This window comes from Mauremys mutica, chromosome 1, assembly GCF_020497125.1.
Source record: "Mauremys mutica isolate MM-2020 ecotype Southern chromosome 1, ASM2049712v1, whole genome shotgun sequence".
NCBI classification, from domain to species: domain Eukaryota; kingdom Metazoa; phylum Chordata; order Testudines; family Geoemydidae; genus Mauremys; species Mauremys mutica.
This window is the reverse complement of record NC_059072.1, coordinates 351,279,439-351,303,795: the sequence shown is the minus strand read 5'-3', so window position 1 is coordinate 351,303,795 and position 24,357 is coordinate 351,279,439. Positions and strand designations below refer to the sequence as shown.

The window sequence follows — 24,357 nt, the reverse complement described above, 5'->3', positions numbered from 1 at the left end:
TGCCGTGCCGTCCCACCTCATCCACCTCAGCCTTAATATAGAGCAGGTCGCAACATTGGTAGGAGACTGTGGGCTCTCTGAAAACAGATGATCCAAAGTGTGCATTCTATGCTTCACAAGTAGGAGAATTAATGAACTGATGTATGAAGTGGAGCCCCATTATGAAAGCTCCAGGGAAGGCTGCTTTGGTCACCATATGCCCCATCATATGGGAGGAAGGTGTTGCTTATTAAAATTTAATGTTAATGGAACCCATGGTCCCAGTGAGAGGGTCGGGAGCCCTGGGTGAGTGGATGGCATAGGGAAGAAATCTCCCACATATAATAAGAGTAGCTGTGGAAGATGCTAACTGGACTGGAAATAGCAGAACTCTGTATATGCATTAAGCCACTCAAGCATCAAGGTTTGATATTAAAAATGGGCCAGTTGCTTGGTATGTACCAGACCCCAATTAGCCACCTGCTTTGGGATGCATTCACGTCCTGACATCAGTGGTGTACGGAAACAGCACTGTTTTAAAAATAGCCTAAAATTCTATGAAAATAATAGGAAAGAGGATAATAACTCCGCGTGAGGCTTTAATTACTGTGAGGCTAATGCTGGGGATGGAGGAAACGTCACTTTCCACTGGCTACACACAGGCGCATCCTGGCTTTTGCAGCATAACTGTTTGCAATGTAATAAAATGCACTGGCGATCAAAAAAGTGCCCAGCCAAGTGGCATGTAGGAAAAGCAGAAGCACCTGTGTGGTACAGGCAGAGACACTTGCACTGGTAACTGACATGCAGACAGTATGAACGAGGGTCCCCTTTAAACCTCGCCTCTGCTACAGTGCCTACAAGCCAACAACAGCTGGTAATAGTGAGACAAGTAGTGGCTGTTACCCCATTCTCTGTTTTTCATTCACAAGTCATCCTGTTGCAATCTAGAGTGTAAATTCTTTAAGGTGTGGGAGGGATAGCTCAGTAGTTTGAGCATTGACCTGCTTAACCCAGGGTTGTGAGCTCAATCGTTGAAGGGGGCCACTTTTATGAGTCAACAGTGTGCCCTTGTTGCCAAGAAGGCTAACGGCATTTTGGGCTGTATAAGTAGGGACATTGCCAGCAGATCAAGGGATGTGATCATTCCTCTCTATTCGACATTGGAGAGGCCTCATCTGGAGTACTGTCCAGTTTTGGGCCCCACACTACAACAAGGATGTGGGAAAATTGGAAAGAGTCCAGCAGAGGGCAACAGAAATGATTAGGGGGCTGGAGCACATGACTTATGAGGAGAGGCTGACGGAACTGGGATTGTTTAGTCTGCAGAAGAGAAGAATGAGGGGGGATTTAATAGCTGCTTTCAACTACGTGAAAGGGGGTTCCAAAGTGGATGGATCTAGACTGTTCTCAGTGGTACCTGATGACAGAACAAGGAATAATGGTCTCAAGTTGCAGTGTGGGAGGTTTAGGTTGGATATTAGGAAAAAGTTTTTCACTCAGAGAGTGGTAAAGCACTAGAATGGGTTTCCTAGGGAGGTGGTGGAATCTCCTTCCTTAGAGGTTTTTAAGGTCAGGCTTGACAAAGCCCTGCTGGGATGATTTAGTTGGGAATTGGTCCTGCTTTGAGCAGGGGGTTGGACTAGATGACCTCCTGAGGTCCCTTCCAACCCTGATATTCTATGATTCTAGGGATCTGGGGCAAAATCAGTACTTGGTCCTGCTAGTGTAGGCAGGGGGCTGGACTCAATGACCTTTCGATGACCCTTCCAGTCCTATGAGATAGGTATATCTCCATCTCCATATATATTTTAAGCTGTCTTCATAAAGTACAATGGGCCCCTGATCCCTGCTTGGGGCCCTTAACCCCATGAAGGTTATGAAGATTTAAAAAAAATGATGCTGTGATGTGGCCAGCTGGCTGTTTGCAGTGCCTGTCATCTCTCACACAGGCAGTGCCACTGGCCCTCTTCAACCTGTCCCAATTAAAGTGTGAAAAGAAAATACTAATAGTGTAACTATAATCCTAAACACACATACACCCTATTGCATTCTGCCTGTCTGAAACTGCACCTGCAATTTCAAATGGATAAAGTAGTCTTCATTTCCTGACCCAGACTTTTGCAAACGCATTGCCAGGTGCTTCTAATCAGCTGCCACCGCTCACCTGAGAGGCAGCGATGCTTCACAGATCAGTGTGGTAATCCCTGTGTATAGTTGGTATATTGTATTAAGGGCCCAGCCCTGCACAGATTTCCCCGGGTGAGCAATCCCACTGAGTTAAACTGACTATTCATGTGGACAATGTGGTTCACGTAGGCAGATGTTCGCAGGATGGGGCCTTGAACTTGACAAGAGTTATGGAGTCCTTTGGGATTGAAATGTAGTATACAGAGACGAACCAAAACCACAGCTTGACATATATCGCTGCAGGCTTTCATCCTTTATCTAAAAGGCTGGCAGCCCTGAATATGCGATGTCCTTCCCAGCTTTTATGCTTCATGCCTCAAAAATAAGTAAATGTTTTAAACGTATTGCCTGGGGTGATTCCCTATGGTGCATATATTGAGCTGATTTTATTTCGAGTCACCGGTGCATAGAGGTTATATCTGCATAATCAAACCACGGATGGAAAAAGGAAGGGTACATGAGGCTTTGGAGCTAGCAGGCTAGATCCTGTTCTCCTCTAAATCTATATAATAAATTCTGAATTCCTGATTTCATCTAGATTCTGGGGAACACGGATCTGTTTTTATAACACAGTAATACAGGTTTTAAACTTTTAATATTAAACATCAAGTGAAGACTTTCATTAAAATCCAGAGAGTCCTGTGGCACCTTATAGACTAACAGACGTATTGGAGCATAAGCTTTCTTGGGTGAATACCCACTTCGTCAGACACATCAATACGTCTGCTTATGCTCCAATACGTCTGCTAGTCTATAAGGTGCCACAGGACTCTTTGTTGCTTTTTACAGATCCAGACTAACGCAGCTACCCCTCTGATAAACTCCCCCTGGATTTTAATTAAGGGATGTAGATGGCAAAAGCAATAAATACACGGAACAGTATCTGTCTGAGCCATGTGACGCTCAGCAGTTCAGGCACTCATGAGTATCTGTGAACCCTTCCCCCTCACTTCAGTTTGTGTGGCTCAAATTCCCTTATTTTATGGATCTTGAAATCAGGATAGAAACCTTGAGCTGGACTCCTGTATTCAAAGAGGAGCACCAAGTGATGTATTCATGGAGATCTGTGCTGCTATGCTGACAGGCTGTCATGTTTTGTATCCATCAAATCTGCATCGGGGATGTAGCTTTTTTTCCCTAGATATAATGGGCTGTAGTGATGAAGCCTGGTGTTACTGGATGTCTGGATCACCAGATCTATGCTGGATAGGATAGGGCCACTTGCAGATGGAAGTGGACATCGTGACAGACATGACAACGTTCTGGACAAACCTTACTGAATAAAGTTAAATCTTGTTGAATTAAGTTTAATTAGTTGAGTTCATAGCATTAAAAATCCAATGTTTTAGGTATTATTGTGGGATTGCATGGAAATTCTTTAGGAGGGAGACATGATTAATGCAATTTGTGGGAAGTGTTAGGAACTTGAAATAACTGGCTGGGACAATACATGTGAAGTGGATTTCTTTGGAGGCCCTTGGGAGGCCTGGAGAGAGAACCCCATTGTCTCCTGGTTACCTGCTCCTGGGAACTCCTGATCAAAGCCAGCTAGGCTGTAAACACTTTCCACGAGCGTTTTTGTTCTCAGCAAAGGCTGTCGTGAACTTGAAACTACAGGAAAACTCTTGTGTGTGGTTTGAAGGACAGCTCATCTGCCAGAGCCCATGCTGGAGGTGGGGTGATATCTGGTGAGCTTATCAGCACAGGTGTAGGTTCTTTTATTGTTCTGAATGTTTCCTCTGTAGTGCTTTGTAGCTTACACATAAATGTTTGCTTAGAAAGAATGGTGTGGTAACTTATAACTCCTGGCCATTACTTTGTTGTTAGTCTCTGAAGAGAAAGCAAAGCACAGGCCTGGCCTTTTAAGGTAGTCTGCCTTGCTGAGGAATCACAGTGTAGCAGGGAACGGTTAAACCTGGAAATACCCTGGCTGGAAGGGGAAAAGATGAGGGTCTCTGCCCAGCAGAGGTGATGGCCAGGGGAGCCAGAAGCCTGAGTGTGGGTGTGCTTGCTGTACTACAGAGGGGGAGGTATGGTCACCCTGAATTGTGACAGACATCTCTTGCCGCTGTGGCTGTCTGGGCATCCAGCAGCACTGAGGAGTCCAAAAGGACCCTCAGACTGGGGTCCAGCTTAACAACTAGAGGCCAGAAATCTTCTGTAGCAGAAGAGGTTATGGAGAAGTTGAGTTCTTCCAGCTGCTTCCCTCTGCATGTCAGCATCACCTCGGTCTTGCCTGGGTTCAGCTTTAGCCAGCTGCTCTTCTCCTTGCAGCTAGTCTTGGCCAAGGACTGTGGAAGGTGGGTGATCGGGGCCTTTTGCTGGTGCTTTTGGCAGGCAAGTCAGATATGGGGATGGCAAAGAGCCACTTTGGGGAAAGCGCACACATGCTCAAGTCATCTTACTGGCAGCGCTTCGTGATCTAAAGCGTTTCCAAAAGCTAGCGCTGGAAATCAAACAAAAACCCCAAGATTGTATAACGTTTGTCAGCCTGGGATACTGTCTTTTTGGCAAGACAGAGAGCTGGAGTCCAAGTTCATCTTGTGTTTCGTTGAGTTCACTGATCCTTACATGAAAACTGGCAATACGGTAGGCTCTTTAATTCCTGCTTAGGTCTGGGAGAGTTTTATTGGGAAGTCTCTCTCCATTTAAATGCAAATTTGACATCTGAAGTCCTGTGAGAAGGGGGTGGTATCTCTTACAGCGCTGATTGTGGTCGACTTGGTTCAAGCTATTATCGTTAACTCTTTCACCGTCAGCATCTCTACCTTGCCAACGGAGATGGGTGGGAAGCAGGCACGGAAGAAGACGGAACCAATCTCCCTGCACTGGAGAGAAGGGAATCAAAAGCTGAGCAGGAGATAGTGAAAAGAGATGTGGGGAACACGAGGAAAAGGCTCACAGGAAAGGCGGAAGTAAAGAGATGCTACGATACACGTAGAAGGAGAAGTGAGAAGCTGGAGCGAGGGAAGGCTGTAGGAAAGAGAAAAACACCTGGGAGAATGCGTGAAATTTTTCATTGAATGTCAGTTTAGTGGATGATCATTTTAGTGGGTGGGGTGGGTTAGGATGGGGAAATAGCCCCCCGGTATGGGGTGGGGAGGAACTTAGAGTTGCCGCAAGGAGGAAAGGGAAGGTGGGCAGGCAGGGATAGGGAGCAAAACAGAGATGAGATGGGGCAGAAAGAAAAACAAAGGGCAGAAAGGGTGGTCGTGATGGCCCAGTGCTTGGACAAGTTCAGCTCCTGGATGAAGAACAGCGGGCTGAAGCAGAACCCAAGCAAAATGGGGGTGATGCTGGTGCATAGAGGAAAGCACTTGGAAGAGATTGTGGCCATGGTGCAGCCCCTATGGAGGAAGGTACACGCCCACATTGGCCAGTGCAGTTTGTAGTGATTACTCACTGATGCTAAACTATCCTAACAGCATCCACGAGGGACGCTTTCTACCTTGGGGGAGGGGGCAAGGTAGAAAGCGTCTACCTTTGGCCTGCTAAACCCAGGGTTGTGAGTTCAATCCTTGAGGGGGCCATTTTGGGAAATGGGGTAAAAAACTGCCTGGGGATTGGTCCTGCTTTGAGCAGGGGGTTGGACTAGATGACCTCCTGAGGTCCCTTCCAACCCTGATATTCTATGATTCTTCTGTGTTTGGCCAGGAGGCTCCGCCCCATCCTGGGAGACCTGGCGTAATTACTCACATCTCCATCACTGGTGGTTTGGATTACTGCAGTGCAGTAATCCTGGGTATGAAACTATCAGTGCTTGGGGGAACTCCAGCTAGAACAGAACCCTGCAACGCATCTCCCCAGCAACACAGGCTGCTGCAAGCACCTCCAACTTGTCCTTTGCTCGCTATACTGGCTTCTCATGGACTAGCGAGTCATTTTCAAGGTCTCAGTCCTCGTCTTCAAGGCATGCAGTGCCCTGGGTCCAGCATATCCACAAGAGCCTATAGCTCCAGGATGAAGAATATGGTCCGCTACTCTGGCTCACCTGAACTTTCTACCTGTGCAGGGGGCAGAGCATTCATAGGGGCCAGTCCCAGACTGTGGAACAAACTCCACAAAGACTAAGGACCATCATAAACCACCACCTTCCACTCGTGGTGCAGGACTTCGCCAATGGACACATACAGCAACGTGTACAGCTAACAAAAAGAAATGAAATTAGAAAAAAATGACCCCCCCCCCCTCCAAAATAAAACACTCCATGGCATGTACAAATCTCCCCTGGAAAGACAATGAAGGACGTGTGACCGATGTCAGTCATGTCTGTTAATGCCCTGCTGGCAGGCGCGCGGACACAATGGGGTTGTGGGCGTCTTAGGAGATTGTGGAGGTCCTACAAATGAGTATCTGCCCACTGTACAATGGTGAATGCAACAATAAAGTGTAGAACAAATACAGGCGAGTCTCATCTTGCGTGGCAGTTCCGTTCCGCAGTTAGCATGTAAAGCGAAAACCGCGTATAGTCAAAATTACATTGAGTTGAATGGCGGGTGGAATCGCCTGCACTACAGTTACAGTATTAAAATTGTTGTTTTTCTCTTTTTTTTTTTTTTGGTTTTGGTTTTGCCGACCGCGTAAAGCTGAAATCACGCATGTTAAATGCGTGCAAGATGCGACAGACCTGTAAATCTTTGCTACACACAAGCTGTAATGTGTCCTTGATCTTTGTGCAAGTCTCCCATTGACGTCAGTGGGAGATTGTGGTTTATGCCGCAGCTAATACACAATGTTTAAAAGTGGAATTCAGTTCTTTGCACAGAAAGAATTTGACACCTCATCTCTTCTGCTCTGAATAGACAGACACATTGAAGACGGAACCAGAGGGAGAAGGTGGGAGGTGTGGGGGCAAAGGCTACAGATACACTATGATGAGTATTACCTTGTTTTGAAGAGGGTTTTTATGTATTTTTCTTATTTTAAGGGACATGGTTTTTTTGCTTGTTCAGTGCTCAGCTCTGTAGTGGACCTTCTGCGGGCTGTTTGACCTACTTGCAATGAGGTTGGTGGCCTCGTTCCAGCTTCTAGTGGCCAGTTTTCCACATCTCCAAAAATCACCTTCTTGATTAAACCTCTTGATCTCAAGCTCAGCAGAGACTGGGCAAAGGACTGAGTGGGTCATAAGGACTGAGCTCCTTTTTCTTCCCTCCAGATGGGCCCGCCAGGTCAGGGTTATGGCACTCCCATGGTGTGGGGGAAGCCTATATATCTGCTTCCTGTGCCAGAAGTGGTTCTGCCCGTAAATAGAGCATTCAGCCTCCTGGGCTCTGTCAGGCACCTTACACAACACTAAATCTCCCACACGCAATCTGGTCTGATCGCTTCTTATCCATAACACTATTATCCTTTCTAGTGGAAAGACTTTAGTTAAGGGCTAAGATGCACAGAAATTATCACTTGCCCAAGGTCACACAGCAAAGGAGTAGACAAGCCGGGACTAGAACCCACGAATCCTGCATCAGTCCCTTTTCTAATCACCAGACCATACAGGCTCCCCAACTCCCTTGAAGTTCTCTCTAAGCAAACATGCACCTAACCTGATAGACATGCTTGCCTTACATTGTCACGCACGCGCTGTGTCTACACAGCAATTAAACACCTGCGGCTGGCCCGGGTCAGTTGACTTGGGTGAGGGTCTGCAAAATGGCTGTGTTGACATTCGGGATCAGGCTGGGTCCCCTCCTTGCAGCGTCCACCCCAATTTCACAGCCCAAGCACCACTAGCCCAAGTCAAAGGAGCCAGGCCAGCCACAGGTATTTAATTGCTGTGTAGACATACCCTAAAAGGCTGGGTTTTGGAAGAACTGGTTGATGCCGTCCAGTTTCTGTGGTCTGTCTCTGAAATGTAGATCAGATGCAATTTCTATCACCACCACCTTCCCCTCTGCTAGGAACTCAGGACTTGAATAGCGCACCATTGTGGATAGCTTAACTCTTCTTTTCCTCCCTGTCTTTTGCTTCTGATATTACCTATATATTGCTGGATTGGTGAAACGGCTGGTCTGTGAATGCCAGGTACTGGTTTGAAGCTGTTGTTCCAGCTGGAATATTTGTGTCACACGCTCTCTCTTTTGGTTGTTTATATGGAATTATTTTTTTAAACCCAAACCCCAGCGTATTTTCCCCCATAGCACAGTATCCGCATTTAACTCCTGGTTTCCCAAGAGGGATCAATACATAAATGTTGGGGTTTGGGGATTTTTTTCAAATGCCTTGTTTGTTTCATCTCCCATCTCTGATCTGCTTGGTGGGAAGGGAAAGACCCTGTCTCTAATCCTTGTTTAATCAAGCAGCGTTGCTGGGCTATTGGATCACACCCTAATCTTTGTTTTCATACTTATCTTCCAGGTATTTATATAACCGAATGGGATATTGGAGTGACTGGTCCATTCCAATACTTATAACAGCTGCTGCTGGCTTTCTGTATATCACAGCGTTATTGGTACGTAAGATAAAATCCCTCTATGAAAGCTTGTGTAGCAAACCGGAGCATGAATGTCTGTGCAAAGGGGTTTATGAAATCTTACTGTCGGGAACGGCTTAGTTCTGTACGTGTGTTTCTCACCCTTAAGCAGCCTGGAGTAAATGCAAAAATTTCAGCTTGGGATGACAGCTGTGAGGTTCCACCATCCGTGCTGCTGGCTGTGTCACTTGCCGAAATTGCAGCGCATGTATTCGCGCTGCAACTGGCCTCCTGAGAAATAGATTTCTCGGGTGTCTCATATTCACGATGGTTTCAGTCCTGTCTGCTCTTACAGCACCAGGCTTGGGTCCCTCAGTCATGTGCAAAATGGGCTTCACTGCAGGGCTGCCATGGCCAGTATCTTGAAGCTGATGCTTGAGCGGGCAGCAAATTCTTGCCTGACACAGTGTAGGTAGTGGCTTGTGCCAGCTCCGTGGCCCTGGGCAGTAACACAATAGTAGTTTCCCTCTTAAAGGGGATAAAAGTCCATTTATTAGATTATTTCTATGGAGAGGACTCTTCTGTACAGTTGCCACTGTCTCAAACCTTCCTGCCAACCCCATCCTATAACTGCTTTTCTTCCGTGCCGTTAAGCAATCTCTTATGGAAGGTGCGTTTTCTCCACATGCTGAATGAACGTGTATCGCTCGTCCGTTCTCATCTCTGACTGGCTTCTCTTTCGATTGTCTTTTCAGATTTTAGCACTATGTCACATCGCGGTGGGACAGCAAATGAACCTACACTGGCTCCACAAGGTAAATTGCCCTTTCTCAGTTAGGAAACCATCACAGATCTGAGTAAACCAAAGGAGACTGAAGGAATGTACAGAGGCCCCAAAACGTATTGCTCATGCCAGGCTGTCAGAACTACTTGGCTGGCTGCAGCGCTTGGCTTTAAATCTTGGGATGGGGGAGGAGAGATGTAGCCCAGCCTGTTACATAATAAGTAGAATCAAAACCTTGCCCTCTCTTATCTATTAAAGATCCCATTGCCCCAGTCTGGATAATTTAGATTTTGCCTGCCGCAAATTACCCAGGCAGTGTCTTCATTTCCTGCCACAATCCGTGTGTGCTCTGGGAAATAGTCGCCATATTTCACCCACTGGTGGCAGTTTTTCAGTGGGGTGGAGAGATTCCTGTATATTTTGCTAGATGCTTTAAAGAATCCTGTGGCACCTTATAGACTAACAGACGTTTTGCAGCATGCGCTTTCGTGGGTGAATGCCCACTTTGTCGGATGCAAGAGGGACTCTTGCATCCAACGAAGTGGGCATTCATCCACGAAAGCTCATGCTGCAAAACATCTGTTAGTCTATAAGGTGCCACAGGATTCTTTGCTGCTTTTACAGAACCAGACTAACATGGCTACCCCTCTGATGCTAGATGCTTTGACATCAATGCTGATAAAGGGTGCTATATAACTGTTAGCTTTTTACCTGGGCTCCTGTGGCTGATGGCAAACGCAGAGTCAGGTGAAATTTATGCTGAACCTTCAGGATTTTTGAATTTCTGGTTGGAGAGCTGAGTTCAAAGAGGTTTAATGGTGGCAGGTTGGAGTCTCTTCTGCAGCAGGTATTATCTGAGCACTGCAAGAAAACATAAGTTAGGATGGCAAATGGTGAAAGTAAACACCAGACAGTTACTCCCTTTACTTCTGAAGCGCACTAATATTTAGGTCTAGCTTCTTATCTTATGCAGAAAAAGTCTGCAGGAGGCAAGAGAGTTCCTGAAGTTTGCTTTGCAGAGTTCCCACTTGATTATTCCGTTAGGGAGGGCTGGAGTTTCCTCCAGCTGTGGAATGAAAAAGAGGTTCAGCCCTGACAGCCGGGAGTTCTGAGATCTGCACAGCCCATGGATGTCCACACAAGCCCCCACACCTCTGTACTACCCTTCCGGACTCCCGCAGACACTTGTCTCCACAGCAACTTGGAAGCTTTCCCTAGGGTGACCAGATGTCCCGATTTTATAGGGACAGTCCCAATTTTTGGGTCTTTTTCTTATATAGGCTCCTATTACCCCCCACCCCGTCCTGATTTTTCACACTTGCTGTCTGGTCACTCTAGCTTTCCCTGGCAGTATCTATCCCAAAGCATTGCCTGAAGGAGCCAAGGGGGCCATCATGTTATGTGGGGGCCACAAATATACCCCCCATTTGGCAAATAAATGGAGGAACTGCACAGCGAATAAGTGACTTACCCATAGTCCTACAGTAAGTCAGTGAAGCAGCTGGCAGTATGGCTACTCAGCACTTCCTATTTTCAAAGCACTGCACAAGGAATCCTGCCTGCTAGCTTCCTGCTCTAACCACTAGATGTCTTCACTAAGACAAAGCTTCCATGGAGGGCGGGGTTGGGACCTGATTTCTGAGCAGTTGATCTACCTTTTGCTTTCAGGGGACTAATTTTGCTAGTGGGAACTGTTGCCCGACCTTTAGATTGTGTATTAACTATATTGATTACTTAAGAATCCCCAGTTATCACTTTGAGGGATGACAGGTTCCTGTCCCAAGATCAGGCCCAGTATTGTTTAAATTATTATATAGTTGGGAACCCCGATGTGCACAGGTGCAACACTTGCAGTATAGGAACCCTTTTTTTATATTTACAAGTTTAGTTTATTAATACATTTAGCACAGTCACAAACACCCCAACTCAGTAAGGTAGGTAGAGATACTACAGGATGTACCTCTGCACACCCATCTGCTCACACTATCCCTTATAGAACAACCTGAAATGTTAGTCATTGTCTTCCTCATCACCATCACCTTCCCCATCATCACCAGTGGCCATCACTCTGGCACCTCCCAAGGGCTACATCTCTCTCTCTCCTACTGCCCCTAGGCTGGGAAGCCACTTTTATAATAGGTTATGCTGACACTGTTATGTTGGATGCATATTCAGTAGGGGATTTCCCCCCCCCTTTCCTTATTTGTATTTCCTCACCTTACTAATATTGGAGTGTCTTTTCTATAGATTAGTATATCAGTGATGTCAATTTGTTACCATGGCCTTTTGTGGTTAGGTATCGCATTTTGTTATTTCTTTCCTAACTGGTTATTTCGGTTCTTCCCAAGTTGCAGTGTACCTGTTACGTTTAAAAGGGTGTACACTTAGGAAGCCCCCTATGCCAACCTACTTCAACGTGTCTTCTATGTTAAGGTCACAGCCATATATGGACCTTATGCTTTAGCTCATCACCATGTATCTAGGTGAAAGGCCCCAAACATATATATGCTAATTTTGACTTAGCTCAACATACAGGATGTGGCCTGTGGGTCCCTTGAGTTACAGGCAAAATATACTCACTTATAGACCTATAAACCTATTATAATAAAACACATAATCGAACCCATAAGAAAATGAGAAACTTATAAGAAAAGGTATGTAAGCAAGCAGGCTAGCCTTAGATGTGTGGTGTGTACCTGTTATGTGTGTCAGTTCGTTGCCAGGACACTTTTGTGGTTGACTCATGTACCTGTGGTCAGAACTTCCCCTTAAACTCTGTTTTCAGCTCCCCAAATATTTGGGTTTTTTTCTGTTGGGCCATTGATCAGTGCAAAATGTATCTGTTCAAAGATCATAGGCCTCAAGCCTTATGCTAACTTGCTGAAGTTAATGTCTTACAGGATACAGGTCTGTACGTTTCTTGCATTACTGCTGAATATAATACAAAGCAGTGAATATAATAAAGGCAAGCTAGCCCACTGGGCTACAGAATAGCCCCCATTGTGAAGCTGATTTGAATTTTTAGTAACCAATTTGCTGCAAAGCGCTTCTGTGTGCCTTGTTTGATTTGCAAAAGCACACAGGATACAGGCTTCCATTTGCGGGTTATTATTTCATGGAGAGCACCAGCTTTATGCTTGGCACTGTGCAGACCTAGAGAAAAGACGCACACCCTGTTCCAGACAGCTTGCTCTGTAATTCAGGCACACGCAATATCATTCTGTGCTGTGCCCAACGTACTGGAGGATGGTCCAGGCACAAAACAAGGAGGGGGTTGAAAGGTTTCATGAAACATCTGTGGTTTGCAGAGGGGTATGAAGCAGGTCCCTGGAGGCACAAGGAGGGGAGTATTCCAATCGTTAATGGTAGTGTGGAAAGAAGTTCTTAAGCAGATAGTGAGAGGATACCAGGCGGGGTGCTTGGGAGCATCTGAGGATGTGTCTACACTGCGATTGAAAACCCGCAGCTGGCCTGGCTTGGGCTCGTGGAGTTTGGGCTGAGTGGCTGTTTAATTGTAGTGTAGACATTTGGGCTCAGGCTGCAGTCTGAGCTTGGGGGCCTTCCTGCCTCGCAGGGTCCTACAGCCTGGGCTCGAGCTGGAAAGTCTTTGTTGCAATTAAACAGCCTGAGTCAGCTGGCATGGGCCAGCCGCGGGTTTTTAATTGCAGTGTAGACATACCCATAAAGACCAGGAAGGGGGAGGAGTGTACTGTAGGCAGGGTGGAGGTACGTTGAGTCGTGAACTTGAAAGCGAGAGGAAGCTGGTGAAAGAATTCGTGGATTGGCTCAAAACCGAGCAAAATTTGGCAACTTTGGCTGTGTATTGATTTGACTTTTCAGGTTCAGGTGAAATTTGGGGACCTTCAACTTCTGTAAATTGGAACAGAAAAAGGTGTCCATACACCAAAATCCACAGAGCTCTGACTCAGCCGTGTATGGAAACACAAGTCTGCAGGAGAATGAGCGCTAGATGGAACACTACTAAGGCCTGGTCTACACTAGGGGGGCGGTTCGATCTAAGGTACACAACTTCAGCTACGTGAATAGCATAGCTAAAGTCGAAGTACCTTAGCTCAAATTACTTACCCGTCCTCACGGCGCGGGATTGACGTCCGCGGCTCCCCCGTCGACTCCGCTACCGCCACTCACTCCGGTGGAGTTCCAGAGTCGAGGGGAGCGCGTTCGGGGTTCGATATATCGCGTCTAGATGAGACGCGATATATCGAACTCCGAGAAATCGATTGCTACCCGCCGATCTGGCGGGTAGTGAAGACATACCCTAAGTGTAATATATACACACATGCATGCACACACATGCAATACACAAACGCATCATAATTGATTAAGGGAAAGATCCCACAAGCTCTCAATACACAACTCCTGTTGAAATCAGTGGGAGTTCTGTGCCCAGGGGGAGTTTGCAGAATTGGACCCTTAACCAGCATACGTGCAGGGGATTTGAGTTCTGCCACTTTCCTGTCTCTTTCCTCTTTCCAGAATGTGTTGCTATTGGGATGTGGTGGGTGGGGAGGTAAGGAAGGGGGGTGGAGAATGTCTGCTGCTGAAAAACAAGTTGTTGATTCTGAGCACAACATATGTTTCGTGGCGAGGAGTCTGGTATTTTTCAGACACATTCCAGGTGGCTGGTGGGTTTGGGTGAGTAACACCAAGAGAGAAATATGTTAGAGGGATCAATTGGTGATTGCTGCCCCCGCCACCCCCGTCCCTCACAAATTCCAAACCAGACTTGTCCGTGACTTCCCCTTGATCTTTCCAGATGCTGCGGGGTGGGAGGCTGAGCAAAGGGGTGGGGCTGCTGAAGGCCAAAATTCAAATTTGTGTCTTGGTTCTTTTTCGGTAACTTAGGATGGCTGAAATCAAATGCCATGTCAGGGAAATATCTGCTCTATGCACTGTCAGGATGGAGTGGACTGTATTTGCAGGGCAAGGTGTCTGAATGAGGGTCTCTTCCATGATCCTATAAAGAGTTAAGGATCATGGGCCAAGTTCAGAGGCCATATGTAAGATAGTGTCAACTAGATTCCTTTAGGCCAAAGGCTCTACCTTCACATGCACCTTTTTTTTTCTTTTTAAATTAGAGATAGGTATATCTCCTAGAACTGGAAGGGACCTTGAAAGGTCATTGAGTCCAGCCCCCTGCCTTCACTAGCAGGACCAAGTACTGATTTCTGCCCCAGATCCCTAAGTGGCCCCCTCAAGGGCTGAACTCACAACCCTGGGTTTAGCAGGCCAGTGCTCAAACCACTGAGCTATCCCTCCCCCTCTGTGTTCTGCCCACTGCTCTGTATTACTCCAGCTTGGTTTCCTTTGCATATCTGGGGTCTGAGAGGGGGAGGAAGGTTCAAGGGAGACTGGCCTTACCTGTACACATCACCACTGAATTTGTCCCCAAGTTGGTAGTGGTTCCAATTAGAACTCTCAAGCATTCTGTTAATTGCTGTCCACTTGGCTGATGTACATGGGCAGGACACCTTTGCTGTGTCACCCAAAGCTCTTTTGCCCAAGCAGACGAGTTGCGGGTAAGCAGAGTGGCGATCAGCGTAAGGGCAGGGTAAGGGCCTCGGGGTGGGGTGAGGGATACTTCTGTTCACAGGCTGCCTGGGTCAAATGCACACCCCTCTGTCCCTGCTGTTATGTCCTGGCCAGAGCCCCTGAATGGGTTGTAACAGTAACCAGCAGATACAGGTGCTAAAAGGAATGAATCATGAACACTGTTGAGGGACATGCAGACAGAATACAAGCAGCCTCCTATATGCTGCTGAGAGTTTCCTCCTAGAGGATTTGCTAGAGCAGAGAGCTCAACAGGACGGTTGCTAGTCACTTCTGTGTTTGTAAAATTCCACCTGCTCCAGAAACCCATGAAGGCTAACCCAGTCCAAACCGCCATCAATACAGCTGTGGAATTTCCCCCTTTTCTTACTGTTCATGTTGCAAAAACAACTGATCTCACGTTTCACTTCTGTGACCTGCGTAGGTTAAGTAAATCCCATATGATCAGGAAATCACTGGAAATAATGCGTCAGGCCACCTCATTTGGTGGTGAACGGAGAGATTTTTGACTAGGCCAGCCAATCCAAGCCTTCCCCTCTCTCCCATCTGAAGAAGGCTTCCCAAAGTTTAGAAGTAGGTAAGAATTGTAGGGACTCATCAGACCTTCTCCTCTAGTGCAGTTCAGACCAAGTTTAGCTTTAATCCATCCCTCACTCCCTTAGTGTAAACTTCACATCTCTTTCTTATGGGCAGCTGCTGAGAGAAACTTCACCCTGACTGTTAAGGTAGGAATGAGAGGAAACCATGTCATTGTACTGTGAATGTTTATTGAGCATTATGCTCATGAGTGCACACGCACCCGTTCCTGTCACCAAGGACCTAGAGGCTAGTGTAAATTCATTGGTTTCTGACAAATTACACCAGCTGAGAATCTGCCCCTTACAGACTGAAAACAAGCCATATGGTGATTATTCAAGAGAAGGAGAGACAAGGTGGGTGAGGTAGTATCTTTTATTATTCCAGCTTTTGTTGGTGAGAGAGACAAGCTTCTTCAGGTCAGCTCTGCATAAGCTCTAAAGCTGGTCTCTCTCACCACTAGAAGCTGGTCCAATAAAAAAATATTACCTCACCCACCTCGTCTCTGTAATATCCTGAGAACCACATGGCTACAACAACAGTGCCTACAGGAGAAGGAGGGTACAGGGGTCGTGCATGAGGAGGAACTGCTCGAAGAGGTGGATTAGAAAGAGTAGGGAGGGTGCATGGCAGATGAGGACATGGGAATTATTCTAGGCCCGGGAGAATTTCTTTCCCAGGTGGGAAGTATTTCTCTGAAATAATGAGAACAGGTTTTTTGAAGGTTTTTTTTTTTTTAACAAAACAAACCCAGCAATGAAAAAGAACTTAACTCTTTTCATGGCAATGGACAATGTGTCTGGAGTTCAAGCAAATCCAGATAATTGTAGGAGTTTTGTACTGTCTGTTTTGTCTAACCTATGCTATCTTTCTCTCTCAAAGACTTTTTTTGGTCTTTCTTTTTTTTTTCTTTTTTTGCTCTGAAATTTTCTGTAAAGAATTCAGATCCAGACAGTACATGAGATCAAGGCACAGAACAGCAGCATCCTCTGAATCTAGCCAGACGTACAGTGCAGACTGAGATACCAGACAGAAGAGAACAATGTTCTGACGCATTTGCTACAATGTTCTTTGTGATAGAAATGATGGATAAGACAGACGTGGCAGGCGAAAGCTGAAGTTCTTTCTGTGCCATCGTGAGGCTATTTTAACCTTTTGCCTTCAGTGACTCCAGTGATATTTGTTTTTGGCACTGTACATAGACTTGTTCATTCTGAATACTTCCAAGTGCCTGCAAAAGATGCACTGAAATAAAGTGGGGAGCAATGCATTGGATCCTACCTTTTTGGTGTTAGGGCTTCATAAAAAAACAAATAACACCAGCTAAAACTTGCTAGGTTCCTCTACGTAGCTCTCTCAGCGCACCTCAGTGCAGGTGAGCAAGGGTGTTGCCATTTCAGATGGTGAGTCTCTCCCAGGGAAAGTCATGTTGAACTGTGCCCAGGTTTGAGAGGTGGCTGCTTATTGGCGTGTCCTTGTTGCGGTGTACATGTTCACCGGGGTGGTGTGTCAGCATGACACAATGCCAAACTGCTGTTTTGGAATCCTTTCACTCACTGCAAGCTAAATTTGGAGAACTGCTCTAATAAAAGTGGGAAGACTCTTGAAAATGCAGTGTAGATGACAACCCTTCACCCTTTTTTAATAGAGTCCCCGATATCACTGATGTGGGAGCAAATGCCCTGGCTAGGGCTTTCCATGCTTACTGCTGAGAATCTAGTCTCACCTACTGATGCGAGTGAAATGTTCTTGTTTCATCAAATGCTTCTCAGATGATTCATATTTTGAAGCCTGCTCCAAGACAGGAAAAGAAAAAGGCAATGGTCAATTTCATGGAATGTTTGAGTCTGGTCATCTGTCTGAATTAATAAAATAGTGGAGGATTTGAGGCTGTGTTTAGCCAGTGATCAGTGTGGTTGCTGCCAAGTTAATTTTTGCATTGAGTGAAAAAAGATTACGTTGACTTCTCTATAATCAGGCCTGCCTCGCTACCCTGTGGGATGGGACTGGATTGTGATATGGTTCTGTAGAAGAAAGTGGTGCAGTGTCTAACACTGATTACAAAATATGGTTAGAATGCAAGTGTGAGTGAATGGGAAGATTCGAGGCTGATAATACTCTCTATACATAAAAAGCGATAGAGTCCTGTGGCACCTTATAGACTAACAGACATATTGGAGTATAAGCTTTCGTGGGTGAATACCCACTTCGTATTCACCCACGAAAGCTTATGCTCCAATACGTCTGTTAGTCTATAAGGTGCCACAGGACACTCTGTCACTTTTTGCAGATCCAGACTAACACGGCTACTTCTCTGATTCTAGACATAAAGCTGTTTTTTCTTTTGTATATACTTCCCCTTATGGGAAGCATTCATGTTTGTCCAGATCGTCCCTTCTCCCATCTTAAAACAGTCACACTGCAAAATGTAATGTGTTTTGGTTCAAAATTAAGCTTGTGGGTTTGAATGAAAATAGTCTTTCCATTTCTGAAATGTCTTTTTGTGACATCTCCATGACTGGAGGCTTGCAACCCTGGTAGCCCTTTCTCTACAGTTCTCTGCTAATCTTTGTGGATGAATAGTCCTTTTGATCCATGCAGGATACCATGTTGTCCATCTAAGATCTTTTTTCTTCCTTGTATTCTTCTGCCATCGACCTTCCCTTCCAGTGCCTGAAAACATGCATTGTCCACTGACTCCCTTAAAATGGGTCTTGCAAATTGAATCGGTCTCTTCATAGGGTCTTTATCCAGAGTTTGTTGAGTTCAGATCATCTCTAGTACCAAAACATCATTTCAGCAAAGATCAATCATCTTACCAAAATATGTGAGCTTGCACCTTTTGATGCAGAAAACATCATTTAGTGGAAACTCATTGAAATGCAAAATTCAGGAGCTTCAAAATGGTCGAGATGGCTTTTTTCACAATATTGTTCAAACTAATAATTTCTATTTCAGTACAACCTTAGTTGCTAGGTAACTTTAACTTCCCTCCCTGTTGGATTGTTACAACTCATAGCCAAGAGGGTATCACTTGTATTTCAAGTGGGCTCTGTGTCCTGACGCTGACACTCTGTTGCTAAAGAGAGGGCTGAATAGAATGTCAAGGTTTAAAAAGGAAAAGCATATACTGGAAATACATTTCTTGAAATGGCACTTGCTCTGAGAGTGAAGATACCATTCCTGTTTGGAGAACAGCATGCACATGTGAGTTTAGGATATAGAAAGGCAGCGCCTGGCCTATAAGAGCAAGGGGTAGGACTCCAAGATCATGGTGTCCACTTCTGAAATCAGTGGGGTATCATGGGGTATAGCTGATTGACAGCAGAATTGGTCCAATAGGGCCTGCTTAGACTTTGCCATTGATTGCCCTTTGGCAAGTCACTTAACCTTTTCATGCCACAGTTTGCCCATGTGTAAAATGAGGGTAATACCAAATCCATCTCACAACGGGTGTTGCCAGACTTACTTCCCCTTCGTAAAGCACTTAGAGAACCTCAGATGAAAGGTAGTGTGCTAAGTGAACTACACAGCAACAGTGTTCATATTAGGGATTTGATTTGTAAATACTTTCTTCTTTTGTTTCAGATCGGCCTGATGGCGACCTTGGTAGTTACTGTAGTAACTATGTCTTCTATAGCACAACTTTGGGACGATGAATGGGAGATGTTAGTTATTTCAATGCAGGTAAGTTGCATAATGCGTTTGACAGTGTAAAGCCTTGTTGCAAAGAACATGCTTGTTCTGTAGTTTTCAATATATAGAGTGAAATCCTTGCTCCAGTCAGGTCAATGACATAATTCCCATTGACTTCAGAAGGGTCAGGATTTTACCCATAGTCTCTATCTTTGAAGTTAATTCTTAAAAATCAGGCTGAAGCAGAGCTACAGAGCTGGATATATGAAATATTGATCTTGGGTGTCACACAAAGCCCTCTGAAGTCAATGGCATATTGGGCTGCATTAGTAGGCGCATTGCCAGCAGATCGAGAGAAGTGATTATTCCCCTCTATTCTGCACTGGTGAGGCCACGTCTGGAGTATTGCGTCCAGTTTTGACACCTCGACCTCCCCCGCCACACACACACACTACAGAATGGATGTGGACAAACTGGAGAGAGTCCAGCGGAAGGCAACGAAAGTGATTAGGGGACTGGAGCACATAACTTATGAGGAGAGGCTGAGGGAACTGGGATTATTCAGTCTGCAGAAGAGAAGAGTGAGGGGTATTTGATAGCAGCCTTCAACTACCTGAAGGGGGGTTCCAAAGAGGATGGAGCTAGGCTGATCTCAGTGGTAGCAGATGACAGAACAAGGAGCAATGGTCTCAAGTTGCAGTGGGGGAGGTCTAGGTTGAATATGAGGAAAAACTATTTCACTAGGAGGATGGTGAAGCACTGGAATGGGTTACCTAGGAAGGTATCTAGGTGGAGTTGGAACCTCCATTCTTGGAGGTTTTTAAGGCCTGGCTTGACAAAGCCCTGGCTGGGATGATTAGGTTGGGAATTGGTCCTGCTTTGAGCAGGGGGTTGGACTAGATGACCTCCTGAGGTCTCTTCCAACCCTAATCTTCTGTGTCTATGATTCAATGAGAGTCCAGCAAACTCAATTAAATAGTTATGTTGTTTCAGTTTGTGTAGCTAGGTCCCAAATTTTGAATCGTAGGAGTACAGACCTGGTGCTTTAAAATTTCTCCTGGCCTTAAAGGGGAATTCCATTGATTTTTTTTTGGTAACACCATGCTCCTGTTTAAAAATTAATTAAAAGAAGACCCTTGATTTCTTCAGAGCAAGTGGAATTTTCATGCTGTAAGGCAGGTGAATAATGGGGGTGCAATTATTGCCAAATATTTTAGTGAATCTTGAATTGCTTTTTGGCCAGCCACTTTTTCACCTCTCTTTGTTCACGTTCCCAAAAATGTGTTGAGCGGTTTGGGTTGGGGTTAACTATTCTTTGTAGGAATACCCAGTTGCATATGCAAAGAAAGGGATGGATACATGAATAAGGCTGTTCCCTATTTATGCCAGAAGTGACTTCCCCTGGTTTCTGAAGATTTAGTCATGCAGTTAGGGAGAACAATATGACTAAGGTAACCAGTCACACACAATGAAGAGTGAAGTGTCAAAGTGTGTACTAGATAGTACTTAGTCCTGCCATGAGTGCAGGGGACAGGACTAAATGACCTCTTGAGATCCCTTCCAGTCCTACGATTCTATGATTCTATAGATGGTGAATGGCCGTCAGGCTACGCTATGTGTAAAGTTGTTTGCTGGACAATCTAAATAGCCATGGTTTTGTATTAATATTAGATAGCAACAGTGGTAAGGCAGAGGGGGAAAGGTGATGGGAGTATGAAGGCAAGGCTGCAAAATGTGTATTTCCTCCTGCACACTTGTGTGTTTAATCTGCTGTTTTAAGTAGGGCTCTGTTTCCAATCGATAGCAGCAGCAGGGGAACCTCGCATTGGCCTTTCACTTGTGTTCAGTGCCAGAACTGCACAGCTTTGCATTTTTTGATGTCCAAACCGCACTGGCATGTGGAGGGTGGTGATGTCTGAAACTGGGTACAGACAAAAGCTGATGGAGGTGTAGGGACCTCTGAGCATGGGGTTGCGTCCCTGACCATCTTGGCTGGATCTGTCCTCCATGAACTTAGGGCCACTTTGTTGCAGCAGCTAAAGAGCACATAGGATCTGTCTCGGAATGGGGTAGGAAGATACCCTGTGGAGACGTCACTGTTCAGCCGAGAGTTTGAAAAGTTAAGTGACACTGCCTATAAAATACCTTTCATTCAGCCCTTTTTTGTTTGTGTTTCCCTAGGCCACAGCTCCCTTTCTGCACATAGGAGCCCTGGCTGCAGTCACGGCCCTGTCTTGGTTGATAGCTGGGCAATTTGCAAGAACGGAAAAAGCCAGTGAGTACCAACCTGACTTCACCTTGTTTGCCCGGGTACCACTGTCTACGTGTGTGCTGAGATATGTTTGGAGTGATGTGTTTTTAAAGAATAAGAGTGGCTGTCGGCTGACATATTCCTATTGTCAAGAACAGCCAATTGATCTAGGATTTGTGCCCTTGAAGCTACTTTCTCAGATCTACAGACCCTCTACCATTCAGAAGAACTGGGGGAGGTTATGGTTACTAGCCTAGATAACTGGACAAACTTGGATGGAAGCAGTAGTGGGCTGGCCCAGTCAGGCAGTAGTAAGCTACTCACTGTGTCTCCGCCAGTAGACGCACGCTATAATGGAAGGATGTGAAAAAGCATTTTCTAAAGCTTTTTTTATTTATTTATTTTTTTTAAGACTTCGCCAGCAGCAAGAAAGAAGCTAATTACACATCACTCTGCTGGAGTGTGGTGTTCTTACATATACAGTATCACCACAAAACCCTCAACCCAAACAGCTCACTGGCTCCCATTCATTTCCATTCATAAATACCATTCTTGTTTTTAAAAGCCTTCACGGGCTTATTGCTTGTATTACAGTAGTGCCTACAGGCCCCAGCTGAGATCTGGCCCCATTACTCTGTCAGTGGTTCTCAACCAACGGGCCACTTGTGGCCCAGTCAGCACGCCGCTATGGCCTATGTGACATTCTCAGGGCCATACAGATAGTATATATATTTTGTGGATAAGGCCCATGTAACACACAGAGAGCTGCATATGTGACCCACAGTGGTTACTAGGTTGAGAACCACTGCTCTATATGCTGCACAAATGCATAGTCAGACACTGTGCAGGCTTCAAAGAACATAATCTAAGGAGACAGAGGGTAGAAAGAGCAGAAAGGTGAATGGTAGAGATAGGAATCAAACCTGTAACTGGTTAAGAGAGAGCAAACAAAGGATAGGAATAAATGATCTGTTTTCACAATGGAAAGCAGGGTCCCCCAAGGATCTGTACTTGGACCAGTGCTGTTCAACATATTTATAAAGGATCTGAAAAAAGGGGTGAACGGCGAGGTGGCAAAGTTTACAGATGATACAAAATTACTTAAGGTAGTTAAGTCCAAAGCTGATTGCGAAGAATTACAAAGGCATCTCACTAAACTGGGTGACTGGGCAAGAAAATGGCAGATGACATTCAATGTTGATAAGTACAAAGTAAAGCATATTGGAAAAATAATCCCAACTATGCATATAAAATGATGGGATCTAAATTAGCAGTTACCACTCAAGAAAGAGATCTTGGAGTCATTGTGGATAGTTCTCTGAAAACATCCACTCAATGTGCAGTGGCCGTCAAAAAAGCGAACAGAATGTTAGGAACCATTAGGAAAGGGATAGATAATGAAACAGGAGGTATTGTAATGTGACTCTAACAATCCATAGTGCTCCAACACCTGGAATACTGCATGCCGTTCTAGTCACCCCATCTCAAGAAAGATGCATTAGAATTTGAAAATGTGCAGAGAATGGCAACGAAAATGATTTGGGGCATGAAACAGCTTCTGTATGAGAGAAGATTGGGACTGTTCATCTTAGACGCCTAAGGGAGGATCTGATGGAGATCTATAAAATCATGACTGGTGTGGAGCAAGTGAATAAGGAAGTGTTGTCCCTTCACATAACACAAGAACTAAGGGTTGCCGGATGAAATTAATAGGGCAGCAGGTTTAAAACAAACATAAGGAAGTACTTCTTCACACAATACCCGATGAACATGTGGAACTCATTGCCAGGGGTTGTTATGAAGGCCAAAAGTATAAGTGGGTTCAGAAAAGAATTATATCAGTTCATGGGGGATAAATCCATCAGTGGCTGTTAGCCACAACCCCAGGCTCCAGGTGTCCCTAAACCTCCAGCTGCCAGATGCTGGGACTGGATGACGGGATGGATCACTTGATAATTGCTGCTTTGTTCATTCCCTCTGAAGCATCTGGCATTGGTCACTCTCCGAGACAGGCTACTGAGCTAGATGGACAATTGGTCTGAGCCAGTATGGCCGTTCTTATGTTCTTAACCCAGGTCTCCTGACTCCTAGTCCAGTGCCCTGTCCACTAGACTAAACTGCCTCCCCTCTACTCTAGTTTCATGTGTAATCTATCCGATCTCATGGGCCTTGGACCTTTCTGCTGCCTTCACCATTCCCTTAGTTCACCTGGCACTAACCACCTCTCTTTGCCTTCAGTAAATATCAAATATATTTTCTGAAAGGTTCAGCTGTAGAGCCTATAAAATTACTAAGCCAGTGCTGTAAAAATTCTTTTAATTAGTAATTGAAGGGTAGTGTGAAATGCAAGTCTTGGGAGGGTTTGGCAGCACTTGCAAAAGATTGCTAAGAAGTAGGTGTTGAGTATGTGGAGGCAGCGGCTGAGCGAGAGGAAGAATATTAAACATGTAAAGAATTCATATTAAGAGAGACTTCTCCAAAGGAAAATTCGGTGTAGCTTAATTTACAAATGGAAAAGCTGTACGTGTTCAACAAAGAAAAGAAAAGAAATAAAATAAAATACAGGGTGTAATTATTCTGCCAGTCAAGATGGGAGGTAGTAGATAGTACGTGTTCCTTGAAGTTCTTTTCTCTGTATTGTGCTCTTAGCTAAGCCAGGAAAAATTGCCACTTATTAGCTCTGCTATTTCCTCTTATTAAAACTTTATAACAGCCTGAGGCACGGTTCATAGAGTAACTTCCCCCATTACACCACAGCATCACAAAATACCTTGCATATACAGGGATCACTTTACCCATCACTGAAATGCAGCCACCTCAAGGGTACATGCAGCAGCTGTTCAGTGGTACAAACCTACATCGTGCTGCAGTATATGACAGGAAGTGAAGAACACTTCGTCAATGGAAACTGCTAGGGGAAAGTAATGGATGCGAACACAAATCCACAGCACAAGGAGAAAGTGG

At 45.3% G+C, this 24,357-nt stretch overlaps 1 protein-coding gene across 6 annotated transcripts in view; it reads left to right on the top strand.

Moving 5' to 3' along the window:
- GDPD5 (glycerophosphodiester phosphodiesterase domain containing 5) overlaps positions 1 to 24,357 on the top strand; it is a 329,762-nt gene that overhangs the window by 237,053 nt on the left and 68,352 nt on the right. For all 6 annotated transcript variants that reach the window (XM_045021717.1, XM_045021742.1, XM_045021737.1 and 3 more), the window contains 4 exons: positions 8,521 to 8,614; positions 9,331 to 9,390; positions 19,095 to 19,193; positions 21,324 to 21,417. In XM_045021717.1, coding sequence (XP_044877652.1) covers positions 8,521 to 8,614; positions 9,331 to 9,390; positions 19,095 to 19,193; positions 21,324 to 21,417 — 347 coding nt within the window. The remainder of the gene's footprint in view (positions 1 to 8,520; positions 8,615 to 9,330; positions 9,391 to 19,094; positions 19,194 to 21,323; positions 21,418 to 24,357) is intronic.